Here is a 27,747-nt window from a genome sequence, read left to right on the forward strand (position 1 = left end):
TTGTTCAATAGTTGCTGTTGCTTTTGGTTTTTGATTGCTGTGGCCACACTGAACGACATGAATAACATTGAAAGGAGATGGTCAATATCGTTTTTTTAAAATATTTTTTTATTGAGATGCTTTATCATAACACATTCTTCCTTTTTTTTCTTCTTGTTCTTCTTACATTACAATGTTACAATTATTATTAATTACAATTATTATTATTATTAACAACAAACGCAATAATAATTTTATTATTGTTGTTATTATTATTATTATTAATAATAATAATAATAATAATAATGATAATAATATAGAATATCCACTTTTTAAAATATGTAAACTTTTAAAGTGGCACTATTTAAACAACTCTCTCAAAAGCAGGCCTATGCTTCAGCATTTCAGATGAATAAAAATTAAGGGATTTTAGACGAATCAATCGATAAACTAGCACAGTATGAGAAGGGTTATACTTTCTCAACATAAACTGAAGCACTGATTATTTCATCCTCGACTCAAACACAAAAAAATAGGTGAAAAAGTGATACTGACCGAGTTCAAATTAAAACTATGATATGTGGACATGGAAAAAATGAAATTCTACCTTTCTACGTAGCAATGTGTGTTTGTAGTTCTGAGATTGACCTCTTATGGACTACAACTCCCAAGCTGGAGGAGGGCCCTGCACGTCGAGCGCACGAGCCTAGCACCGCAACAGCAGCAGCTGGTGCAGCCGCAGACGTTACTTTGTTACAGCGGAGCTACCGGGGAGAAACGGACGGGCTGAACCTCTCGGAAAAGTGTGCAGAGTTAGGGGAAAACGGCACTACCTAACGCCTGTTGCCGGGGTCTGTCGGAAGCAGATGTTTTATGAACTTGCCAGCGGCTCTAAAGGTTGTGTTTTCGCCGAGAAAAAGCGGTTTTCTCAAAGTTAAGCCGAAGAGGAGTTCAGGATGTCGGACTGAGACAAAGGGGTCTGGGGGGCATTCCCGTCGGAGCGGTGAGTGGCACATGTAACTACCAGCAAGATAAAAAGTTAACCAGGCTGTCGGAGAAAAGAGTCGCGTTGTGTGGAGACGTTTTGTCACATCACCGTGTTTTGCTTTGGTTTTTAAACGAAGCTAGTGTTAGTGAGCTCGGTGGGCAGTTAACTTATGTAGCCTCACTGTTTGGTCGCTGTCTCGTGGTGCGAACGCCTTCACAATGATAACCGAAGTGTGAGATATGTTTGTAATTTGGTATTCGTAGTGAGTTAATGTGTAGAAAAGTGACATTACTTTAACACAAGGCTATTTTTGTTCATTTGACCCACAGCGTGGTCGAGCGGGCATTTAACTGAGCCATTTAAATTCCCGAGCAGAGAAAATGGCCTGTGTAGGCAAGGAGCTTTGCTCAGGGATTAGCTAGGTGTTACAAACTTCATCAAAACCAAGTATTTCATAGGGAATACGTTGATTAAATGCTAAAGTCGTTAAAGAAACTTGTTGTAGGCTAATTCACCCACTCTTAAATTAGAGAATTTCACTCTTCAAACAAAATGTGTTTATTGTACTCGGGGTTGTCTTCTCTTTAGAAAGACAGCTTTTTCCCAAGTATTTGGACTTAGTATGATTTTGGACTTTGTCTCAGCAGGTTAAACTCGTTTCTTGAAGTCTCCTCTGGATGGGAAAGATGGAGAGGGAGTTACAATGGTGGAAGGGACAGCTAGCTGCAGATATCCATCAGTCCCTCCGCATCAAGGTAAGTCTCATATTACTGAGCAGTATTATTTTGGAGAATCATGACATTTACACTGAAACAGTTTTTTTTTAAATTATCCAACAACAATGGACTGAAAGTATTTTGTATTGAGTATTTAGATTGAAGCAAGATCAAAAATATAATCAAAGGATTTTTAGGAATGGCTGAAATTTCAAGTTTTTGTCTTTCTTTAATAGAAAAAATTTATGTTTTAATGTGTCAACATCTTAAGGACTTGGAAAAGGCAAGAAAAACGTGATAAAGTTACTATTTGCTCTCATTTCATGTCATATTTTAAACTAAATGACTCTCAGATGGCCTAAAGTTGCTTATTTTGCGCTTTTATGACCAACAGAACATTTTGTTTTGTTTTATTTGCTGAAAATCATTTGGATGACAAAAGGGAATCTCTGAGTGAAATATCTGGGAAGCTGATCAAAGATGATAATATTCTTTGCTTACAAAGTCTAAACCAGGAGTCCAGTGTTGATATCCCAAGGCAGCTTTTTACCATTTATATATCACATACCACACTGACAGTTGGGATGAAAATATAATTACATGTTACTTTGTCTATTTAAACATGATCTAAATGAGATTACATGGAGGAGTTAAGGCTCATTAATTGAGAATGTCTTAATTAACCTCAAAGTGATATCATATTTCTTCCCATGTGTCACTTTAATGGAGACATCTGTCAACTGACTGGCATGTTGGAGCTTGGCCTCGGCTGCCAGCTCCACTCCGATGAATACAGATCAGGTTGTAGATACCACGTTCCATCGGTCTAGAGTGAGATCTGTTAGTGAATCAGATGTTTGTGAGTCTTTATAATGAGTCATTTGGTTACACACAGTTAGATTCAGTGTGCTCATGCTGGACAATGTGTGACTCAGAGCGAGCTGTCAATTAGACTGAAAATCTTTATGCAGAGCTGGAAACTGAACAGCACACCCACTCCTTTCTCATATACTGTAATGAGAGGGAGAGAGGGTTGCTCTAATTTTAGGTTGGATTGTCCTTTATCAGCATTTCTGGAAAAATCTAAAGAAGCAAAATAAGCACTGTGTATATACAGTGTATGTGCTGCCCTATTTGAATACTGTGAAGTGGTACTTTGTCCCATACATGCTGTGAAATCTGAAATGTTAGAGACCAGTGTATTGAAACAGACTAGATACTTGTGAGCAACAACACCCAGGTGAGTTAAAGTGGACGTTTCAGCTGAAATTATGCAAATGTTTACACTTTATCCAAAGTGACATACGATAGACAGATGTTCCAGATTGGCTGGGGTTTGAACCCCCAATGTCCTGCGCCAAGGCCAGGCATGTATACAACTGATCAATCCAGATGCGTTTACGTATATAAAAGTCTCAAAATCCAGGCAGCAACTAATGATTTCTTTCTTTTGCTAACCTGTTGACTGTTTTGTAGATAGATTTAACAAAGCTGCTTGTGTAAAATTCAGAATTGTGAAAACAGCTTCTTCTGTGAAAATGACTTTTAGTAACAGAGTGTCTGGATACTTTTCTGTGAGCCCATCCATCAACGCCTCAAATGACTGTTTGTTACATTATGCAAAAAGAAACTTCAAGAGTTATGGCAGATTTTCAGAAAAAAAGTGTCTTTCTTTCCTAAAAAAGATTGTTTGATTTTTTTATCTTTAGTGTCTTGAGTGTTGCACTAAAGACTGTTTAGTTTTATGAAATCACCTTTGAATGAGAAAGCCTTCTTATGCTTTGGGATAGTGGATTTATAATGGCACAAAATAAAATCTTGCATAGTTTTTAAGTCATTTGGCCTAACATTGGTCTGTAATGCTTTATTGTGCAGAGATCTGCGTCATTCCTCTTGTTTTCAAAGATATAATGATTTGTTGTTGGTAAACTGATCCATAGAGCTACACCATAAATTACAACTCGTTGTAGTATAAGCTTTAGGATAAGGACATTGCGGATTCCTGAATTAACTGCAATAGACTTGCAAACAACCAGTGCAGTCTAACTTGGCATGTATTCATATTACTTGCCCTCTCACACCATTTCCATACAGTCAGGTAAAACTCAAGCTAGTTAGCTGTTCGCAGCAAAATAGTTTCAAATTTGGTGTTAACAAAGCTTTATTTTGCATTCAAGAGAAACCTGCTTCAAATAACTATATAGGTTTTTCAATTAATTTGTTTATCATATTTCATAGGGCGAGGTAGTTATTAGGGGTAGACTCATAGTTTTTCAGGGCGGATACCGATTACTAGTAGTTCACAACACTGATGACTGATATTAGGAACCAATACGCATTTATTACCACTGTCATAACCCTGTACTTAATTTGGCAAAAGTAAAACTAAATGATTTTAAAAAAGAAGAATGATAAACAATTTAGCCCTAGGTCTACCAGCACCAGAAATGTACAAAGCAGCAAGAAAACAGGAAATGGTGCTGTAAGCTCACTGTGTCAGTGGCACCCAGACTAAAGCGTTGATTGGCTAGAACTCATTTGACATCATGCTAGGCAGATTGTGTTGTATACAGGACATTTGATGAGACTGTGGGGAGTGAAAATGAAGCTAGAGGGTTAGACACACTTTGCAGTGGTAACCAAGTCGCACACTTTTGCATTGATTTTGCAGATTATTGGTAAAATAAAGTGCTGATACAGATTATCAGCTAAATGCTATCTGGATCAACAATCTGCCCGGTAGTAGTTATACATGCATCACATGTAAGGGAAAGGCACTTCAAGACAGCATCACGTTTAAAGGGGACATACTATGCAAAAATCACTTTTTAGGCTTTTCTAACAAAAATCTGTTCCCCTGGCCTGTCCACAATCCCCTCAAGTACCAGAACCCCCCACCTTTCAGAAAATGTGTGCTGAAACAAGCTGTTGTCAGATGTTACCCTTATGACCTCACATAGGGAGTAAGCACCCGCCCCCAGGTTTGGTTGGCCCTCCCCCACTTGGAGGAAAGTTTCCGCCCTCCTCTCCTGGTCTTCCTCTCAGCTACCAGCTGAGGTTGATGGTTTGACTCCCAGTCAGGTCCTAAACTTTGGATAAAGTGTCTGTAACATCAGGAGTGCCACATCCGTTTCCTGAGAGGGGCGTGGTCAGGGGCGGAGTCAGACAGTCCTTTAACATTTAAAGCCACAGACACAGAAGCAGCTTGTTCTGAGAAGTGCTGAAACAGAGGGGTTTTGAGACATGCAAAATCCAATACTAGAGTGTTTTTTCAGCAACAAACTTCACAGGCATGTTTTGTGAACCTCTGAGAACAATATAAACTTGTCTTGATAGGGTAAGGTTCAAATGCAATTTAATTGACTTTTTTTTCTGATGCTGAAAAAGTTTGCAGGCTAAATTTTTTTTTTCAACAAAGCTGAAAAATAGCTCGGAGTAGCACATTTTTTCCTCAAATGGGGGCCTATGATAAGAATAGATGTAAAATTCAAAAGTATTTATTTATGTTTGTAAAATTCAGAGTTAATTACCGATATTGAACCTTATAGAAACTCGCAGCATTTGTTTGGAATAAATCCCTGTATTTAAAAAAGAAAAAAACATTATATGTATCACTGGAAGAAAAGCCATGGCCTGTCACTTTTTCAGTATAGTTCAGCTTCAGTGGTTTTCAGGTAATGATTGTAATGGCTTAGTGATTATTAAAAGTTCGAATTAACTGATACATTGTTAAAGTCATAAGCAAAAGTAGTTGCAGGGTACTTTTTCAGATTCATTGCTTGGGCTTTCTTGTGTATTCATGAGCCACAGGCTTGAGTAGAACCCAGGCCACCTGCTTCAGACAGCAGCCTCTGTACATGGGTTGTGTGGACATAACCACAAGGCTGTCTGGACACTGAGTGCTCTTCGTTTGACTAAAAACTGATTTTTAGCTCTAAAAGCCACAATAATGAAATCAAATGTTGTTTTTAGTAACATCAGACTTTTTTGTTAAAAAGAAGTGTCAGTCACAAACCTTTTATTTTCTATTATGTATCTTAATTAGGCAGTTGCTTTACATTTAATAGAAATATCAAACCTTTGGTGTCTGGATACGTCTTTTCAGATGTGGCTACACTGAGAGCACAGTAATGTTTGTAAAAGAGAATGAGCATCAGATCTGCGTGTGTAAAACAGGCCTTCACACAGTGTTCGTCTTTCCTGCATGGCACCCGCTCCCCCACGCTCTCCTCCAGCCTTTAATGACGTTTGCTGCAGCAAAAGTGCCCTGATGTGGGAGATAACGCTGGTGTGTAGCATGTGGCAAATTATCAGACATGCAAATCAGGCAGAGGCAGCTGTGGAATCCTTAATTATGGTGCGGGTCCCCCACAAAGGCACCTCTCCACCCAACATGGAGTCTCCCCCCTCCCTCCAGACTCCACCACCCCTTCACACCCACCCCCATTCTCTTGCTGCCCTTGTACCCCTAGACAGACAGATGGACCAGAGGTAGAGGCTGAAGCAGTGGGAGGAGAGGAAGGTTCCATGAGGGTTGGGTGGTGTGGTTGTGGCGCTGGGAGAGAGGGGGGGGTGGGGGGTGCTGTTTGTGGATTTCAGAGTGGGGGGGTACTGTTTATTTTTGTATTCCTTTAAAGTGTCAGTCTTGTCTTAGCATCATTGTTGTTGAGTTTATTTCAAAATAAATAGCTGACATTTTGTATAAAACTGGCCGTGTTGTAACATCCCTTTGTTTTAGTATCGTACAGTGTGTGGCCTGTATTTCTGTGGTTTTTAAAAAACAGAGCTGAATGAGATCTGTCAGTGACTGCCTGAGGTCTGGATCACGCCTCAAAAACAGCCCTGACATGTTGTTGATGTTTTCAGTATTTCTGCTCTAGGAAGGACCCCTCACTGTTTGGAACTAAGGAGATTAATCAACCAATCCCCAATCTCTTATTAAATCCAAATCAGACACCCTTGTTTTTATTCCCACAAAGAAAATAAAAAACAAATGTATTTTTTCAGCGTAAGCAGCTTAAAAACAAAGGAAGCACGTGCTGGGAGTCTGTGTTGTATAAAACATTTCTTGTTTTGGACTTTGATGCAGGATTTAAAAACTCACTTTTTAGTTTTTTCTGCTGCTGATTGTGATGATACCCAAGTCAATGCTAATGCCTGCAAATATCTTCTTTGAAACTTTGAAACACACACAGCTAATTGAACATGAATAGGAGATGTGCTGGGGTGAAACCTAATCCTATCTTCTTGTCAACCTCCACTGAAGAAAGCATGCTGACCCCCCCTTACACACACACACACACACATGCCTCAGACCCCTGCAATGACCCACATTAGCTCTTGTTCTCTGCAGCAATCGTGTATAAAATGAGGTTGAAATGAGACAGAGTAATAATCAGGATTTCTAAAGGTAAATTGAGTTTGATGTTGTGTTTCAGCTGTTAAACACAGTCAGCAGGGCACATGCATGGCTCACCATTATTATTCATGTTCTTTACAACCCCTGTGTTCTCCTCTGCTGCTTCTTCCTGCTCTCTGCTGCTCCTTACACACCCCGTTGGTTACATCCCACCTCATCCATCTCCTCTTTTCTCCCCTCCAGGAGCTGAAGCTGCCGGTGTACCGGGCCCACTCACCGCAGATCGGCATGCGGCGATACTTTGCAGACTTGTTGGCCATCTTGAGTAATCGCTACCAGCTCTGTCCCACAGCGCGGCACCTCGCTGTCTACCTGCTGGACCTGTTCATGGACCACTATGATGTGGCGGTCAAGCAGCTCTATATCATTGCCCTCTCCTGTCTGCTGCTAGCTAGTAAGTCTATTATCAATACATGCACCTCATTCCCTGTAAACCTCTACACTTTTTTTAATCGACTTGGTTGATAAGAAAATGTATTAAACCCCACTATTTTTGCTTCAGGGCATTATTTTTACATTTTTAAAAACAATAATTCTTCAGTTTGACATATATCTTGTCCAGGAGTGAGTTAAACCTGGTGCTGTTTTGCTCTAGAAAAAGCATTGTATGCTGATTTGCTCTGTATTAGCAGTGATACCATGACTGTGGTTACTGCACAGATGGCACAAGGTGACCTGCGAAAAGACTAATTTAAATCGTGCCAGAACATGGTGGTATTTTTCCTTCCAGCTCTGATCTGTTGGCCTGTAATGACAGTTTACTCTAGCTGTATTGTTGGTCTAAAAAGAGACACAAGGTTTCCATTGTGGTGGAATGACTGTGCCATTGTTTCTGGGGAAACTGTTTGGGATTATGCTGTGTCTGCAGAACATTTAGTGTGACTTTGATCCTGGCTCTAATAACATGTCTGCGGCTGTTGCTCTTACTTTAGTCCCCTCTGTCAGTTAGAGATCACACCTGCTGAGGTCAAAATGTCTCCAAACCAGAGGTGTGATTTTTTTTTTTGGCTCTCTTATTTAAAGCATGTAAGTGGCTGAAGAGGAAGGCATACAATCGTCATATGAACAGTTTAGGAGTCAGGTTTATTATCTTGTGATACTGTTCTTTGTCTACTGATTGTTTTGCCTGTAATTTCTGTTGTCAACCAGTTGCCCAAAACATCAAATCTAACAATGAAATGAACAAATATTTCCTCATTGTCAGAGCTTGTCTTATTGCTCTCACAGAGAGTAATGTGTTTACAAACTGTCAAACAACAAATCAGCAGGGCACAGTGTTATACTTTTTCATAACCAGCCAAGGCTTTGCTGTTTTATTATGAATCGTTTAAAAATATGATTTAATGAAAATTGGAACTGACAAATAGAGAAAAAACAAGGATAGGGTTTTAAATAGTTGACAATAATACAAATGAAGGAAATAAATAATGAAACTTTAAAATATTCAATACATCCAAACTAGAATAAAATCACCAAAATACCCCAGCACAACGAAAGTTTAAGAAAACCAAGTACATTACTGAAACATAAAGAAGTATTCAGAAAAATAAACCAGAAAAAGATGAGATAAACCAAAACAGAATATGACATAAAATAAAACAAATTAATATGTAAAACAGAAATAAGTGATCAAATACTTACAGATAAATTCTTACTATATTAAAAGCTGGACTTAAAATAAAGATCTGGAGTATGCTTTTAAAAATGTTTACTTTCTGTGCCACGCCAAGGGTTAAATTTTTTATTGAATTTGATGTTAAAATGTCAGAGGAAATGGACGTTTTTTTGCTGTTCAGCTTGAGTTGAGGCGCAGATGGGATAAGAAATACTAAAGTAATGGTTTCTAGATTGCTAAAATGTGTTTTTTGTGGGATTTACACACAAAAATGTAGCATTATAACATCAGCCCAATGGGGCTTTTCCACCACAACTGAACTGTTTTTGGGCGATGTAGCGTTTTGAGTCAATGATGTTAAATAGCTGTGCTTCAGTAAGCATTGTTTTGTTCCACCAGAAGAAGAAGAAGCACTGTTTGGTTTAGTGGTCTACTCGCATCATGCCTGTCCACGCTGTTGTCCCGAGGTTTTCCAGTTTGGCGCCGCCGTAGCTTCTTGAAAATGTCTGTGAGGCACCCCAGATGATGACAAACCACTGTGATGTCAGTGCAGCAGGCTTGGAGGTGGTGCGGGTGCACTTAGGCCCTGCTCCAGAGCAGGACCATTCTGGATGCTACTCTGTATAGCCCAGCGTGGCCAAACTGGTGATAGAAAAGTAAATCAGAACAGCTTGGTTTGGCTGGCCAAAAGTCATAGTGGAAAAACCCCAGAAGCGCCTGTGTTCACAGACTGCTTTTAGCGCAGGCAGCAAACTCAACCTCAGTTTCAGAGTGCTTCTCACCAGCGTTTATTGTTGCTGGGTCAGAAAAGTTGACCTCCTCAGTAAAATCAGTAAGATTATTTTCAAATCGCTCTGTGCACTTAATTTTGATCTTCAGTCAAGGAAATATCACTAAGAAACCATGCGAATTTGTTGAAGAATCATCCAAACATTTGTAGCAGCTGTAGACCTGAAGATCAGTTTGCCTTCCATGATTGACGTTGTAAAACTTATTACAGATCCTACCCCTCCTTGATTTTGATTAGTCAGTGAGGGAGAGGTGATGGGTGGGAGGCTGGTCAAAAGTTGAACCTTTTTCAACTGAGAGCCTTAGCACAGTGACAAAAATAAGTTGATGGTGTTTCTGATGTTTTGAACAGAATGCTGAACGCTGAGAATGCTGGACTACATTTTTTTTTCAATGAGCGCTGCTAGAACTGAAGAAATCATTTGTGGGCATTTGATTGTTGTTCCAGTTTTGTTTGTCTGAAGACAGACTCAGTGTCCAGGATAAGGAGACTTTTGGTTTAAGTTACCAGATTTTTTTTTTACTGAGACAGCTTGAGCAAAAAAGTAACAAGGGAAGAAAAATACTTATCTTCAAGCAGAAGCGGCTGAAGTGGTGATTTAAGAAGAATTAACCAAAATCCTTCATCACTGTAAACATGAAAAACAAACAAATGTGTTTCTGTGTTTCAATTTTCTCTGTAAAGCAGGTGTATTAATCATTCGTCCCTGGCCTGATGCTTCATTGTGCAGGATGTGTCATTACTTGTGTCTGTGTGTCTGTCTGCTGATTAACAGGCTGTGAGGTTTTCTGTACATTAATGCAGCCTTTGGCATCATGGGTAATTAGACTAATGATGCCGTCAAAGTGGGAGTCTGGAACAGAGCCTGCTTGCTCACTTGGGAGGGCTCTGTGTGTAAAGTGTGTGTGTAGAGTATGTGTGTGTTTTGCACACAGGCAATCATTACAATCAGGGTAGTTTCACTGGACAGCTAAATATGAATATGGGACTTGAAAGAAGGTTTCATTTAAGAGGAACCTCATGAGAATAAAGGGGAAGGTTGTAGAATTTGCTCATAAAGCAATGAGAATATTGCCAAGCCAACTTCGAGAGAGGTTCTCCTTCTACTCTCTACTACATGAATATGCTATTACTGGATCTTTTGATTGTAGCTTTTAGGGAGTTGGGCTCCCTTCTCTCTGCTCTCCTTCCTCTGACTCCTTCAGGACTCTGGGGAATCTCCACCATGATTGATGATGGCTTGAAAAGGGTGTTTGATTCAAAGTTGTCTTGCTTTTTATCTGTCCTGAGGTGCTTTGGAATCTGGCCTAGTTATTGAACAGCCTTCCCAAGCCAATACATCGTCTGTCTTTAAAATTTTTCTGCCTTCCGCGCTCCGTTAATTAATTGCTACCTCTTTTGTGTCTCTCAGCAGCCACTGCTTAATCCTGTTAGTCTATTGTGTATGTGGATGTTTTCGTGGCTGCTTGTGTGTGTGCGTGTGATTGGTCATGGATGAGCTCTTCTTCATTTGTTGGAATAAGATTATGGTCATTTTGTAAGACCCTCAGGGATCGAGTTTTATTGACTTGTGGGCACTTATTTTGGGACCTCAACTTATTCTTGAGAATCCAATTTGTCAAAGGAGGGAAAATCCTGAGCAATAAAGATGTGAAGACATTTCATACACTGAATATTTGCTTTAAATCAGTCTTCATGCTCATACTAAAGTTTGCATTGTGTTACATTCCCTGAAGTCCTGCAATGATCACATCAGTCTTCCTGGCAAATCTGCTGCCTGAAGTCACAGCTCTGCATACTGCAGCTGTTTGTGATGGTTAATGACATCATGGATGTGCCTCTGTGCCAGCGTGCAAAAAATGTTTGAGTTTATTCTTGGCACATTATTAACCCTCTGCATATGTTTTTCTCATTTCTGCTTTAATTTCATGCACTTTAAGAGTTGTGATTTTTTTTATGACTGAAAAGCATTAACCTTTTTTGCTGAATGAACCTGACTGCTAAACAACAAAAAGACAGAGCATCCTGTGAGTCGGACCAGAAGCTTGGTGATATTGACGAAACAGTGCTCTTACACAAGCCTCAGAGCCCGGGGGTGGGGAGGAACTGTGTGCTGCGGGGCACCTGCCATATGCTCTCCGAGTCAGGCCTCAAACAAAAGCCCGTCAATGCAAGCAGGACAGCCAGCCAGCCAGCAAGCCAGCCAGACCCTTCCCAGAGAGGGGGAGGGGAGCAGAGACTGAGGGGTGGAGGTTGATGTGTGTGCGGGCGTGTGTTTGGGCTAAATGAGGAGATGGTCGCTGTGGCAACCTATGGACTTTTTTTTTCCCCCGTGATCGTCTAATAACCTCCCCATTAATGTGTAATCTGTAGGAGATTTTTCCCTTTTTCACAGTGGCTGCTTATCTGCATCATAACCATTAACAAACGGGGCAGTGATCGTGTCCTTTTACCTTTTGCTGCCGGCTCTGTTTCCTCCTCGTTCTCTCACCTTGTCAGGGACAGCCAAAGAGAGCCAGTCCTGGGACAGGGCGGCCAGTAAAAGCAGCCCCTCATCCCTGGGGGGCTGGGAAACGAGCTGAGCGGTACTTCAAAGGCAGGTTGGCTGCTGATGTTAAACAGAGTAGAAAGGGAGGTGGAGGTGGTGGCCTGCAAAATGGGACATGTTAGAACTGAACCACCCAGCAGGACACCCTGAAATGTAGATTAATAGGGAGCCCACTTCCCCCTTTTATCCCCCTGTCTGAGGTTTGACAGTAATTCTGATGGAGCTTTCGTCATGTGAGGCTCTCGTGATTAAAGAAATTATGTGAAGACAGATGAGTTTTACTATTAGGACACAACCACACCTCTTCTGTTTTTGAGGAGACATAGTGTGGAACAGAAAGCAAATGTTAGGATTTAGTCATATTTTCTGTTTTGTTTAATTCCTGAGGCTCTGTTTGCCCACACATTCCCTGTGTTTGCCCTTATCACCCATGCAGCATGGAGCTCCCCCAAAAACACCACACACACACTGCACATACACCCACACAGCTCTGGGTTTCTATGATCCTGGTTGGTCCCCCCCAGCATTTGCATCAGAGGTCAGGGGTTGGCCTGGGCCTACATTGTGAGCGCTGCCGGGGCCAGGGGTGACAACACGGAGGTTCAGTAATGGAGCTGTGAGCAATTTCACACCCCCAATGAAAGATGAACCAGCAAATAAAAGGAGTTTAAAGAGCAGAGGAAATTCCTCCATGGCTGTCAGGTCAGAGAGAAAAAGAGGTAAAATATGAGGAAGAGAAGGAAGATGGCCTTAAATCTCCACTTTAGTTTTTGCTGGCTAAAGATTATTGAATTTAAATGATCATTGGTAACACAAACACTTTGAATCATGCATCCTCAAATTTTCAATCGTTGGTGTCACTCTTTCCCAACTTCAGTTGTGTATATCATCAGTGTTTTCCAAATATTTCTTCAAGCTTTATTCTTGTAGACTTCGGTTGTGTCAGTTTTCTGTAAAGTAGGTGCTTTCAGCAATAACTAGTCGCTGTGCCAAGATTTTTGGACACTTTTACCCCTCATTTCTGGTTGGAAAGTTGAGCTCCCAAATCTAGCTTGACTTGTTGCAATTATAGGTTAGTATAATGGCAACAGCAGTTACAACATTTGTACAGGTTAAGTAGTATACAGCTGTTTGAAACTAGGAACAAAAAATGTTATTCCAAGAGTCTTTACTTCTTGGTAGAAGCCTTATAACTAACACTCCGCCATCGTATTTAGCTGCAGATGTGTTGATTTTGAACGCATCACAGAGATAATGTAGCCTTCAGCTCATAAAGACATTCTTAGTAATTCTTGTAGCTTTCCAGAACACGTTTAACTTTTGGATACCCAAGATATACATTTTCTTTAGGAAACTTAGTTTTAAGGCTTAATATAAATTGTCTAGGTGTACATGATGTCTGTTGATTAAAGAGAAACAGAAGCAAGGGCAGTTCTCTTTCTCTCTCTGTGTAAGAATTAAGCTCAAGTTTCCTTTCAGCCCCTCTCTCAGACTCTCTCCCAGCCCCCACCTCTACCTCCACTACCACTGCACACCTGGGGGGAGGCCCTGTATCCTTGCCTTACCTCTGCCTCACCCCTGACCTTTAACTTCTCCCTGTTTACTTGACCTCTTCTCATCATCGTAGTCACCTGTGGGTGCTCTGAGACAGGAGAGGTGTCCTGTCAGTAGAGTGTATGCAAAGGTGGTGTTTGTAGATGAAAAGGAAGATGCTTTTTTTCTTCATCGGTGTCTGCGGCTCACTGGCTGACTTCAGATAGGATCACTGAGACGCTTGCATTCCAGGTAGGCTAAACTCACATGAGAGGAATGCAGAGTCTCTTTCAGGCCACACTGACGACAGTAAATCAGCACGAGGGGATGTTTGTGTTGGCATGTTTCTACAGGGCATCAATGACAAGAGGACAAAGAAAACAGGAAGTTCAGTTTAATAGTGCATCATAACGACGCTACATAAATATTAACCATGTGATGCAGTTTAAAAAATAATAGACAAATGGTGAAATGGCACAAAAATACAACGTAAACGGTGTGTGTACTCTGATTAATAATGTTTGATTTAATCAGGTTGGCAATGTGCTGCCCCTGTCATCATTCAGTGTGTACAATGAGTTAATTTCAAAAGTCAGTATATTTAAGAAGAAACTCTGCTTGTTTAAGTGGATAAGACATGGTAAAAGATGTCAAACCACCCAAAATATGTTTTACTTGGGGTATTACAAATAGCAAGTTATTCAAAGTTGACTTAACATCTAGTTTATATTCCTGGGCTTATTTATCGACACTTCTGTCGGTCTTTCAGAACAGCCACAATAAATCGTTGGAAAATTTGGCACATGATTAATGGTGACACTAAAATGGCACTCTGAGACAGCAGCCCTCTGCCAAGATCAATATCCTATTAAAATATGTAAATTAACAAGCAATGCTTTTTATGTCTGAGTATGTTCTCTCACTTTAAAAACTTTGTTTAAATTAATCTTGAGAAAGAAGCAAATTTAACTTTGTTCATGAACTAGAGGTACAGTTTTGTCAGCATAAATGCTACTTTTTGAGATGGATCTGTTGCCAGTTAAGAGTTTACCTGGCTCTCCTCTAACCCGTTTGCAACCCTCCTGTCAGCCGTTTTGTGAGTATTTAGCTGCTTTTGTGAAACAAAAAAACAAATTTAGGTTGAGCTGCATGTGTGAAGAAAGACTTATCCAGTCTTCCCAGAATTTCCCCTCTGGGAAACCAATAAAGTATTATCTTATCTTGGTATCATCTTATCTCTTCCTGCCAGTCCCTAGTCATACTTCCATATGAAGTCTCAATGAGAAAAGTGAGAACAGAGCGGGGTACAGTCCGCATCACACATGACTGATGGTGCTCAGCAGAGGTGTAAACGGCCCACCTTGAACTGACAATATGTCAAAGGTAGTAGTTAAGTGTAATTTGACTTAGAGTAGATGTCGAGAGATGTTGCATTCCCCACACCTTTAATAAAAATATGTGAAGATGTCTCAGTTTAACTGTTGCTGAATTAACTGGTGACATGCCAGGTGATATTCTCGTGTTTTGCCCTCTGACAACCCAAATTTGCCATGTGAGGATTTTTCCCCCTCCATCCTGTACTTCTTTACCCTCTGTGGCTGTCCTTTGTCCTGTAAATGAGACCAATATTTGGTCATACAGGCTGTAACACACCCAGCTGTCTTTACAGTAAATCAAATCACTTTGTATCTCTTAATTAGACCGTTCTTCTGAAGTTGCTTTGTTTTTGTTTTCAAAGCTTTTGGGCGTCCAGTGTCTCTCATGTTCCTGGTCAACTACAGTCAGAGCACAAAGGAGAATTACTTGCTGTGCCCTTCTTTAAGATCAAAGAGGCCAAGCTTGTGTGGAGATTGGAGGCATTGATGGCTTTTTATGGCAGCGTCTGTGTGGACATAGCAGTCTGGAGGCAGACAGAGCCCTGGTCCAGAGGATATTAGGGTGAGAGAAAGGGGCAAGTGTGGACTGGGCTGCTGAACGAGCCCTGGTGGGTGTAAACACTCCTGTTTCACTGTGCTTCCTGTTCTGCTGGAGAGAGATGCCATTATTGCCTCTCTGCTAATTACCCCTATGGCCTGTTGGGCTGCAGACCCCCACTCCTCCCCCTCTCATGCTCTCTCAACCGTTCTCTCTCTTCCTCTCTTCTATGCTGCTTAATGGTTGGTTGCAACGTTGGTGTAAAACTCGCACTCACTAAGACACCCCTCTCCCTGAGATGAGGGAAATGAGGTCTAAGAGAGACGAACATAACAGCCATTGCAGACTATTGTTATGCGTGAATAACTGCAGCTTAGATGTGCCAATAAGCCGCTGTTTTTCATAATCAGTTGTCATGGTTTAGAATAAGAGGCTGAAAATTTGCCCATAAATATAGTTTCTGTCATTTACAGCTCTAATCACATTTTTATAAAGCAGGTACAAACCTGATAGTCTTTCCTGGGGATGTTCTACAATGCAATTCTTCAACCGGTCTAGTGGCAGTGTTAATGACTGGTTACAGACATTTGTAAAAACAAAAACAAAAAAAGAGTTTTTTATTTTTATTTTTATTTTTTTTATTTTAGGAGTAATTATTATCTCTTCACAAGTCGTACACTCACTCCTCTTAATAGTGTAAATGTACACATGCTGGGTGAGAAGCATTGCTTGCTTACATGGAGAACTTTTCAACTGTATTGTGATTAATTCACATTTTGTAAGCTGCTTATTGCAAATGCTGGTGTTGTAGTAAGTATATAATGATTGGCTGTACAGCCCTAATTAGGATCCTCCCACTGAATCAGCCTTCACTATCTGTCACTATCTGTCACTATCTGAATCTTTTGACTGTTTCTAGAAGCGTCTAAAATGTATCTGTACGGGCAAGGCTTCACAATAACCCCCAAATCTTTTTGTGTTGTTATGCCTTTTTGATGCTCTGATTAATATGTTGTGCATTCTGTGAAACTTTCTGCTTGTGAAGCACCTTTATATAAGGAGCACTGATCTCCACATTTTTAGTGTAAACTGAGACAATCTTTTGATTTTAATGAGATTATTTTATCAATGTTATTGATAAAAAATAATTAGAAAAGGGTAGGAATAAATACATTTATACCGCTTCCTGCTCCGTTTCATTCATATAAACTGAGACCCTTAAAGTTTTGGAGATGGGGCTTGTCTTTTTTTTCTTGCTCTATTCTTCTTTAACTGTTTGGATGTCATTTCACATGTTGGAAATAAAGATATTACCAGCCAGTCAATCAATTAAATCTCATTGTAACTTGTTTTAAAGGTAGTGATGCACAATATTGGATTTTTGCTGATAGCCGATATGCCAATATTTGAAAACTCATTTTGGCCAATACCGATATTTAATTACATTTTTTCCACTGTAAAAAACACCAATTCCATCCTGTACCACAAATTTAATATTGGTAGTCTTTTTTTAGAAACTGACAAGACATTTGATTTTTATCAGAAATGAAGGATGTATTGTTTTTATCAAATACAGCCATACACCAATGAAAAACTTACAGTAATGTCTTTGGGCTACATGTGCATTACATGCTACATGTATTTTTAACAGTACAGCCAAAGTCATCTGCATCTTTAAGGGCAATAAACAGCAGCAAAATAACCTGCTGACACTGAGCTCCACAGTGCAAAAAAGAAATGGCTTATAAATTTAGATTGATTTTCCTCATAACTCAGCCTGTTTGCAGGATGGCTCCCTGCGATACTCCTGACAAAGTCCTTCAAATAAGAAGAAGAAGAAGAAGAAGAACAACAACAAAAAGACAGATTCTTAAATTTAAAAAATCTAGCTATAGTTCAGGGCTTAAATATGCTTTTAAAGGGGACATATTATGCAAAAATCACTCTTTTAGGCTTTTCTAACACATATATGTGCCCTTGGCCTGTCCACAATCCCCTCAAGTACCAAAAAAATCCATTCCCTCTCCCCCTCTCTTTCTCCAACTTTCAGAAAATGTGTGCTGAAACAAGCCGTTCTCAGATTTTACACCTAGTGACCTCACATGGGGAGTAAGCACCCGCCCCCAGGTTTGGTTGGCCCTCCCCCACTTGGAGGAAAGTTTCCACCCTCCTCTCCTGATCCTCTCAGCTACCAGCTGAGATGCTTGATAGCTCAGTGGGTTACCCTGCTGATTACGGTCTGGGAGATTGATGGTTTGACTCCCAGTTAGGTCCTAAACTTTGGATAAAAGTGTCTGTAACATCAGGAGTGCGGCATCCATTTCTTGAGAGGCGTGTGGTCAGGGGTGGAGTCAGACAGCTAATTACCATTTAAAGTTGTACAGATCGGCGCAAATTGTATTATCGGCAGATACTTATAATTAACTTTTTAAGCTATTATTGGCTGATACCGATACACTGCCGATAATATTGTGCATTCCTATTTAAAAGTTCCATTTAAAGTTTGACTTACAAGTATGGTGGGTAGAGAGGAACTTCAAAAATGAGCTTCTGGTAGATATAGCTGTTGATTGCTGTTAGATCACTATAACAGTGTTTCACTATGTTGTCAGTGCCCTTTATAATTAGTATAAACAGATACGTTGCTGTGGCTGTTACAGTAAAATTTAAGTGATATCTTTAAAACATATGGATACTGTTGCTAATGCTACATAGGGATGCCTGAAGTGAAGTGTAGTCTTATTAAAATTACTGTTTTAAATAAAAAATGTAATGATGATGATTCATCTACATACCATTAATCTATGATCATTCATACCACACTGCATGAATCTCCTGGAATTTCTGCTTAGGTTTGTGTGTGCTTCAGGCTCATACGTGGTTCACTCATGTATCCTGTATCGGAGTAACCCGACACCTCCTCACCATCACTCTAAAAGTTTGCGCTGAGGACGCCTGTTGGTCTGTTGGATTAAAGGCAGAATCTGCCCTCTTCATTGGTCACATGGACCCACAAAGCCTGGGGGCTGTTGCCATGGAAAGGAGGATGTCTGGGGATGGAGGGAGGCTCTCTATAATGGCACTTCTGTAATGTCTGAGAGGATCTGGAGTGAGTGAGAAGGGCACAAATATTGGGGATCGGGCTGACAGGCTTTTTCATAGAAAGTGTTGGGCTTGTATAATCCACAGTAAGCAGCAGACTGTGTTTAAGCTCACAGCAATGTTTCCTGAGGCCTTCCAGCTCGTGTAACAGCTTAGCTTTATGGCCAGATGTTCAGTAATAGTCAGCTTAATTGCTAATGCTTCACAGGCACTTGTTAGCTTGTGTGGAAACTGGAGTAGAGCTCTTTAGGGCTGAACATAAACGTTCTCTGTGTGGCTACAGAGTAGTATTCATTATTATACTTACAGAAAGCAGGGAATAAACAGTCATTAGCAAAGATTATATCTAGGATATGATATCAGGATATCATATCAAGATAATTGGCTTCTTTAAATATGAAATGTTAGACGTCTGTGTAAGGCCTGGCCATTATTTTGATTAAATAGCCCAGTGGTTGGTTGTCCGATTACGTATTTGAGAGTTTGGTTGAGTGGGATCCTTTATTTATTAAAAGCAGCGCAACTAACTAGTTACATTGTTGATTAATCTGTTCATCAGTTCAAGCTGAAGACCTTTTTGTTAGTCTTAGAAAATGTCCCACTATCATGTTATTTTGCTATAGTCAAAATTAAGTGAAAAACAAATTATGTTATGCAATCCTGTATTTGAGTACCTCTTCCCTGTCATCAAACAATCTCAAACAATTTGTGTTCCGTTAAGCTGCTGTAATGCCACTTTCTGTACCTATTCAACATCATGCACGTAAGCCACTGAAAGAATTAGACTGTTTGTAGATGAAGTTGTTATACCTGGCATTCTCAAACTGTTAAATGCTGCAGTGCTGCATGAATAGAACCAAACACTGTTGCTAACATTGCCGCACCTCTTCCACCCTTCCAGGTAAATTTGAGGAGAAGGAGGACCGGGTCCCCAAACTGGAGCAGCTGAACTCTCTGGGCTTCATGTGCAGCCTGAACCTGGTTCTCAACAAGAAGGACCTGATCAAAATGGAGCTTCTGCTGCTCGAGACCTTTGGCTGGAACCTGTGTATGCCCACCCCTGCCCATTTTATTGACTACTACCTCCACGCCTCGGTGCAGGAGGGAGACCTGTACAACGGCTGGCCTCTCTCTTCACTGTCAAAGACCAAGGCCTTCATGGACAAATACACTCACTACTTCCTGGAAGTTTCTCTGCAGGGTGAGTTAAAGTCAGGGAAAAGACCTGGACTCATCTTCTTTATTTGCTCAGATGCTATATGTAGATTTCTCAGGTTTTTAGGATCAAAGAATAACTCAAGCTCTTTTGTCTGTGTTCTGCCAGACCACGCCTTCCTGAGTTTCAGACCGTCTCAGGTTGCTGCCGCGTGTGTGGCAGCATCTCGTATCTGCCTTCAGATCTCCCCCAGCTGGACTACTGCTCTGCACCTACTAACAGGCTACACCTGGGACCACCTCACCCAGTGCATTGAACTCATGCTGCTGTAAGAGACACACTCACATACACAGATAAAGTCTAACATGAAGCAGGGTTATCGAAGTGTACATGAATTAGACCCCTCTCACATTTTTGGTGTCTGTTGTTTTAGATTATAATCTGTAGGTTGATTTTACCCTGTAGGGGCTGATACTTCAGTGAGGATCACTAGACAAATCCAACCTATCCTATTATACAAGCTGATAGCTTACTGCTGTATAATTTAACAGCTGTAATTAAGTTAAAATGTCTTGGTACTTAGGCTGCTGTGTCTTTATTGTGTACATCCTTGTATGTGTAACTGTTTTCACATGTTAAGCTAAATGTGTGGGAGTTAAGAGATGGCATAAACTGATTTCCTCAAAGTCATTTGCAAACCTCTACCCACAGTTAACTAATCCGTACCCATGCACACTGTTCAGCAAAACGGTGTGCATGGTTTACAGATCCATTGTTGCAGATTAAAATCAGTTTGCATAGTTAAACTACAAAACTTGTGTACAGATTTAATAGCTTTATGTACAAGTTGGCAAACGACTTCTCATTTCTAAAAGCCTTTATAAAAGCCTCTTCAGGCTCTGTAGATTTCCTCGCTGTTATTTGATTTGCCCAAGCAGTCACTTTTTAGGTAACGACTTTTCCTCGAGTGTTTACATGCGAAACATTGGACGCTGTAATTTTATTTAGTGGCTGAATTGCCTTCTAGTTCTAGTTCAAACATCTCAGTAAAGTAATACACAGAACTGGAACAGAAGTAAAAGCAAAAACATCAAATCTTCAGGAAACAAGTACATTCCTCTTAACAGCTAAGTCATTTGTTAACACAAATAAAATCAGCTCTGTAGGAGGTTATGTAGTTTGTCCAGTTTCCTCAAAATAAAGTAAAACACTCTGAGTTTGTTATTTACAAATGCTGTTGTCCTTTCTATTTCGGAACTGTTGTTTTGTATATAAATGGTAAATAAGGGTTCAATGCCTCATAAAAAAAGAAATTCAAATGTTAGAAAAAAAATTCTAAATTTAACTAAATTTTAGTTGACATTCCTGTTTATTCCCAAATGTTGAACCAGACAAATTTGACTTTAATGATATTAAAGTATATGATGATACAAATCCTAACCTTTCAATGCTGTTTGATTTGTTGCATAACAATAAGACCGGTGTGTTTCCACCACCTATGCCATCTAACTTTCTGTTTGCCTAAAAGCATCTGACCAATTAACAGAGGTGTGGACTCGAGTCACGCGACTTGGACTCGAGTCAGACTCGAGTCACAATTTTGATGACTTTGGACTCAACTTGACAATATTGTCAAAGACTTGCAACTTGACTCAGGGACTTTAGTCCGATGACTTGAAAATACTTGATTTTCAGTGACTGTGTTGAGTAAAATGTGCCCCCATTCAAAGTATTCAACTAACGCAGGGATACTCAACCCGCAGCTCTCGAGCCGCATGTGGCTCTTTAGTGACCAATTGCGGCTCTTTTAAGGTTTACTTTTAAAAAATCCTCCCGAAATCCTCTATAAATATAAGTCCACACAAGAAGACAGACTTTAACTTCCAAATTCAAATGAAAACTTGTATATTATTACTGTTGGATGGAGGAACGTGTGTAAAAGAGCGCAGAGGAAGTCCGCTGGTGGCGTGTGTCTTCATTAAGTTAATTCATAGAGGTGTGCTGTCTTGTGTTCCAAGATAAGCTTCTAATGCCCTCGTTGTAACACATTTCTTCAGTCACTCCCTGCCAATGCTCTCCCATACTCGTATTTGATGATGACTTTTATGATGCGCATCATCATCAACAAGCCAAACACACACGGATCACATTCTGAAATAATGTAAAATTGAGTAAAACTTGTCCAAATGTTGGTGTTTTATTTGATCTTAAACGTACCAATGATAAATACTGTCAAAAGGGCAGAAACAGAAAGATGAAAGCAACAAACTGACAGAACGATTTGTGAGGGGGAGCTGCAGGTGTGAGGCAGGACCAGTTTAAGCCATTTGGAGGCCCAGGGCAAAGACCAATATGGGGACCCTCCCCATTTAGCTAAAAGCAATAATAATGAGAGGGAAAAAATAGAAAGCATAACTTTAAGTTAACAGAGTCACAAAACTACAGTAAATGTCCAAATATTAAATATAAATACCCAAACAGACACCCATAATTATCAGCTCTTTTTTTTGTTTACTCACAAGGAGGCAGTCATTGTATTCACATAAGTTGAGGTTAAGAACTGGTTAAAACACCTTATACCTAATGTTGACCAGTCAAACATGTTCACTTACAAACACACACAAACCCTATATATCCACTCACACACCTAAACATATACACACACACACACACACACACTCACATTAGATGAGTTAAAATGATGGTACATCATCTTCAGAAGTTCATTTGTTGTTGCACCGCTTAGCACTGATTATATTCTGAATGCTATGTCAACACTTTTTCTGTGTGATAAAGTTCTGTCCCACTGGTCTTATTTTATTTAAAAAAATAAAACAGTTCAAAATGCGTTCATTATATTTGTCAAATTAAATAGATTGTTACATTGTAAAAATGGCATTTTATTTGGTAAACAGTGCTTATGACTTGTAAGGACTCAAAAATTTCAAGCCTATGACTTTGGACTTGACTCGACTTGACTTGGACTTGCACGTCTTTACTTAAGACTTGACTCGAGACTTGGGATTAAAGACTTGAGACTTACTTGCAAAACAATGACTTTCTCCCACCTCTGCCAGTTAATATGACATGTTTTTACCATCTAGTGCCCATATTGAAGAAAGCGAGATACTGTTTACCGAAGAAACCACACATATTGATTGGTTCCTACAATGATGCCTTTTAAGCTGTTTTTTTAACTATCGTAAACACTTTTAGTTGCTTTATATATGAATGGTGCTCTATTAGTACACTTGACTTGCTACGCCTTGCCTAGGGTTCTGTCCATCCATGTAACAGCCATCTCCTCGCAAGAGGCATTTTACAAGCCATGCCCACTTAATCCACAAAGTATTTTTTCTCTTTCATTCTTGAGGTATATACAAGGTATTGTCTTACATCCTTGGGCATTTTTCTATTTTAATCTATTCTTCCTCTCTACACAGTGCTCATGACAACGATGTTAAAGAGGCCAACAAGAGTAAATCCACTCCTCCTCACAGACCGTCCTCCCTGCAGTCACAGCCTCAGACCTCCCACCTCTCTCCAGTGTCGGCCATTCAGAGACCAGCCTCTTCCTCTTCCTCCTCCTCCTCCTCTACGTCCTCCACACCACAGTTGCTCTTTCAACCAGACGCCTTCCCTCACCTCTCTCAGCACTCCCCGTCCCTCTCACAGCTGCAGGCCCTGGCTGAATCGCAGGCTCTGGGGTCTGTAGTGAACATGTCTCAGGACTTCCTTCAGAGCCACAGGATGGGGCTCCTCACTGCTGCTCCCTCCATGACTCCTGCAACGGGCTTCCCCTCCTACCCAAGCCTGACCTCTGCTCTCCAGCCAGGGACGCGAGGGTTGCCCCTCCAGGGCCCCATTTCGGTGCAGATGGCCCTTGCTGGAGAGCCACGCCACTGTCTGAGCATGGCCTACAGCGGGGGCTACCTGGGGGCTCACCACACCTTTGCAGCCGGCTGCTTTGACAGGTGACGCCAGGAGACGGAGAGGGAACACAAACCTCTGCGGGAGTGCACAGCTATGCTTCCGTCCAAAGTCCCCACACCTAAATACCCTTTCTCAGACCTCCTCTCTCTCTCCGTCAGCTCTGCCACACCTTCAGCTCATCCAGCTGCCCAGCCCCTCTCACAGAGACGCCTCAAACGCAAGCAGAGGTCCAAAGGCAAGTTAGAGCCGGTGGAAGTCATCACACTGACATGACAAAGACTGAAACATTACTGCCATGTTGTGGACTGGTTTTATAAATTTGTGTTAGAATGAGACTGTCATCACTGTGAATGAGATGAATCCAACACCCACCTCATTCAGTGCCTCATCTCAGTTGTGTAAGAGCTGAGCCAATTTTGGAACCACACAGAATACAAAGAATCTGTGATAAGGATGTTTTTGCTGCTTGATATATTTCTGATTTTTAAAATTTCTAATCCCAAATACTGAATACATGGTAGAAAGAAGAAAATGTCCTGGTATCACTTCTCGATCCAACTTGTATGAGTGGCAAAAGGAGAAGAAAGGAGGCCAATTGCATCAAAACTCCTGTAGCTTCTGTGTGAGTTGAAGTCAGAGCTCGTGCATGCTTACTCCTATCTCTCTTCGTCATCTCCTCTCTCCCATGTCCAAAGTCAAGCCTTGTTATGGAGTCGTCACACACCCTCCTGGCGGGAATGTGTCTCTACAGGCTTTGTCAAACTAAAGTTTTAATGTCACTGTCTCTGGCACCACTCAAAGAACTGAACACACTGATGTGACTGGACCAGCACGGTGAAGGAGACGTGGACGTTGGTTGTGAATTGTACAGATGAATTGCTGCTGCCTTCTTATGAACTGTTGGTTCTGTGTCTGTGTTAATGACTCCAATGTTTACATGAACCACTAAGTATCAGGGACTTGAACAAAATTACTTGAATATGATGCCATTGAAACATGCCATAGCTTTTATTTATGACTTATTTGGGTTTTTTTTCAGTTTATTTGTTTGATGTAGGGTAGCTTTTTATACCAACTTAGAAACACCATTGATTTCTAGTTATTTTGTACCTGCTCATAGAAAACTGTGTATTCAGGCTCAGGTTTCAAGGCTGAAACTAGCAGCCTTTCTCATTATTCTCTGCTATTATGCTTTAAAGTGGATGCTGCTGCAGCATCTGTGGGGGCTGGAGTAATCCCCTTCCTTCCTCATCACTGGACCATACTCTGCTCACGTCAGTAACCGAATCATGAAACCGTCTGTTTGCTTCGTACTGGAAAAGCTCGTGGTCACTGGTTTAAAACAGACATCTGTAGCAAGGCCACAGTAATTGCTTCCTGGATTTCTAAAGCTGCAATCTTCCTTTCCTGTTGGAGAGTAAACACATCCAGATTGGGTTACCATGGGGATACCTTAAATGACCGTGGACGCAATGTTCTGGGATGTTTCTTACGAAAATTAGGACGGCAGCTCAGGATTATTTTCAACACTAATTAGGCCTTCTAAAAAAAAGCTAGAAAAATGTGAAAATGCCACTTAAATCTCTTAGAGCTTGGGTGCTGGTTTAGCTCAGATGGTAAAACAGGTGCCCCTATACAGAAGCTGCAGCCCTGCGCTGGTGGCATGTTCAAATCCAGATCTTGGCACTGTTTGGCATGTCTTCTACTAGCTCTACCCATATTTCACGTCTCTGTCCATCCTTCCAGTTAAGGCAGAAAATCAGTGCTTTGCTGGATTTATTCCACCAGCTTTCATAAGCCCAAAGGTATTCAATCTAGTTTTATTTATGACAAAGAAAAGTGTGACATTTAAAAGGAACCCTAACATTAAAACATGTTGACTTTATTAGATTAACATTAGTGTCTTTTACATGTATTGTATACAAAGAAACACTAAATTTATACATCTTGACAAAATTTAAATACAGATTCACATGAAAGTTGCCCTTGCTGTGCAATGCACTCTGGGAAGCAATGTCACATAGTTGCAGTGTTTTTCTTCGTACGGAGCATCATCCTTAAAACCTTTTAAAATTTTAACCTGAGTGAAGTTTAAGTGAAGAGGCAATAAGAAAGGGGTTACTATAATGTAGATCAAACTGAGTAAAATCAGAAAGATAGCAGAACAACTGTTTGCAGTACTTTAGTGCAGTGTATATGGAGTACCTGCATTTCTAAATCGCCTCTGATACTCATCACTCAGTAGTATGCGCTTGGGGAAGGTATGACCTGCCTTTCTCTGCCTCTGATTAGTGAATAACTACTGCCTTAAAGCATTTGTTGGGTTAGATGGGCAACTGTGGCTCAGTAGGTAGAGTTGCTAGTCTCAGTTTGAGAGTCAAGGGTTTGATCCCTGCTTCTGCAGTCGCATGTCGATGTGTCCTTTGGCAAGCATGTGAATCTGTATGGATGGGTATGAATAGTAAACTCTGATGCCCACTCTACATAGCAGCCTTGTCCATCAGCTGTGTGAATGTAGAGTGAGAGGGTATGAATAGTGCTTGGTGTTGTCGGGCGACTAGAGAAGCATTGCACATACTCACATCCATTAACCCTAAGACCATTAGTCTTCCTAGTGGTAAGGATGGAGGGTAAGCCAATTGGAATCAGAGAAGGCTGGGTAGTACTTTGTAGTTCTCTGCTATTTTATTATATATAATTTACAAGAACATTCTTTAACACTGGCTGGATAGGTCGCTTAAATATGCGGGGCATAAATTACGATAATACCCACTACTAAACTGCTACCCAGAACGTGTGCATAACAATACGTTGTAACAACACAAGGTGTGAATCTATTTTTTAAAATTTCTAAGACTCAGAAATCAAGTGTTTCTTGAAAAAACACACGCAAGACACTAATGTTAATCTTGATAATGTTTTAGTATGCAGGGTTCCATTGAAGAAGCTAGAACCAGAGAATTTTGAGCTTTTTGTGACTAAAATAATCCACTGACTGATGCAGCACTGATTAAAACGCTAACTGATAAAATATAAAATTCTGCTCAAAATCGTAAGAAATTATGAGCTGAAGTTCTGAAACTTTTCTTCTTTATACTCAAGTTTATAACGTCTGGATGAAACTGCTGTGAACATGGACTTCCTCATGTTGTACGTCTTTCCTTGATTTTTAAACATGATCAGACTGACTCAGAAAACACTACTCAAAGCCTTCTGAAGCTGCAACACTGAAACTGTTGTCTGAAACCTTCACGTGTGTTTGTTCACCACTAACAGGAACATGTTCACGTGCTGCTCAGTGATCTTAACTCTAAACTATGCCTTTGTTTGTACAGTCATTTTTTATATTTTTCATTTTCCGTGTATTTTAGTTTGAGGTTTTTGTGATTCTCCTGATCAATGCTGTGTCATATTTTTAACTCTATCTCCTCATAACTCATGAACTTCTCACTGAGGTGTAAAAGGTGCAATATGTCGTTTTTTAATTTTCTGTTGAAACTGACCACAGCAATCACTGTCTCACATTCACCACTGGTTCATGTTTTGTAACTTATTTTTTAATAATTGTGTGTTTTAACTTGATCTCCTCTAGGGGGCATTGTCCTCTGAACACAATGACTATGTTGCATATTGCAGCCGCCCTCTTTAAGGGATAGATACTCAATACTTTTTCTTTATTTTTTCTTTTTTTGTTGTAGCTATTTAGAGATTTCCTGTGCATTCCCCCACTGCTAAAAGGTCACTTGTTTAATGTGATAGTGATGAAATGACACCACAGAACTTCCAGTTTATATTTTTGTATTATTTTGTACTGACTTGTAGTCTTGGATTATATGACACTGTATGATAGAAGAGATTCTTTTTATCACAGTGTGCCATGGAAAAAATAAACACAAGTGAACTGAGATTTTTGTGGGGTTTTTGTGTGTGTTGTTAGGACTCAGATGCCTGTAGCCGTTAGGGGATGATGGTTTCCACCACAGTGCTCCTGTCGGCTCAGAGGGAGGACAATGAAAGCGCTCCACTGATAAGCCCTGCAGGTTTTACATACAGT

General features: G+C 40.4%; 1 protein-coding gene across 2 annotated transcripts; it reads left to right on the forward strand.

Annotated features, from left to right (window-relative positions):
* Positions 1-728: 728 nt before the first annotated feature.
* Positions 729-27,583, forward strand: ccnjl (cyclin J-like). 2 transcript variants are annotated; one of them, XM_041797977.1, is made up of 6 exons: positions 729-982; positions 1,612-1,722; positions 7,286-7,496; positions 19,506-19,805; positions 19,929-20,088; positions 23,204-27,583. In XM_041797977.1, exons 2-6 carry the CDS (start codon positions 1,645-1,647, stop codon positions 23,736-23,738), a joined length of 1,284 nt encoding a protein of 427 aa, XP_041653911.1. In that variant the 5' UTR covers positions 729-982; positions 1,612-1,644; the 3' UTR covers positions 23,739-27,583. The 2 variants fall into 2 exon arrangements, with proteins under 2 accessions (XP_041653911.1, XP_041653910.1); XM_041797976.1 differs by having other exon boundaries at positions 1,615-1,722.
* Positions 27,584-27,747: the final 164 nt, after the last annotated feature.

The sequence above is a fragment of the Cheilinus undulatus genome, linkage group 10 (genome assembly GCF_018320785.1).
Source record: "Cheilinus undulatus linkage group 10, ASM1832078v1, whole genome shotgun sequence".
NCBI lineage: Eukaryota > Metazoa > Chordata > Actinopteri > Labriformes > Labridae > Cheilinus > Cheilinus undulatus.

Excerpts from the sequence above, each read along its gene's own strand:
- ccnjl (XM_041797977.1), top strand. The coding sequence starts at position 1,645 with ATGGGAAAGATGGAGAGGGAGTTACAATGGTGGAAGGGACAGCTAGCT. Across the intron at positions 1,723-7,285 it reads ATCAGTCCCTCCGCATCAAG|GAGCTGAAGCTGCCGGTGTA; the intron begins GTAAGTCTCATA and ends TCTCCCCTCCAG. Across the intron at positions 7,497-19,505 it reads CTCCTGTCTGCTGCTAGCTA|GTAAATTTGAGGAGAAGGAG; the intron begins GTAAGTCTATTA and ends CCACCCTTCCAG.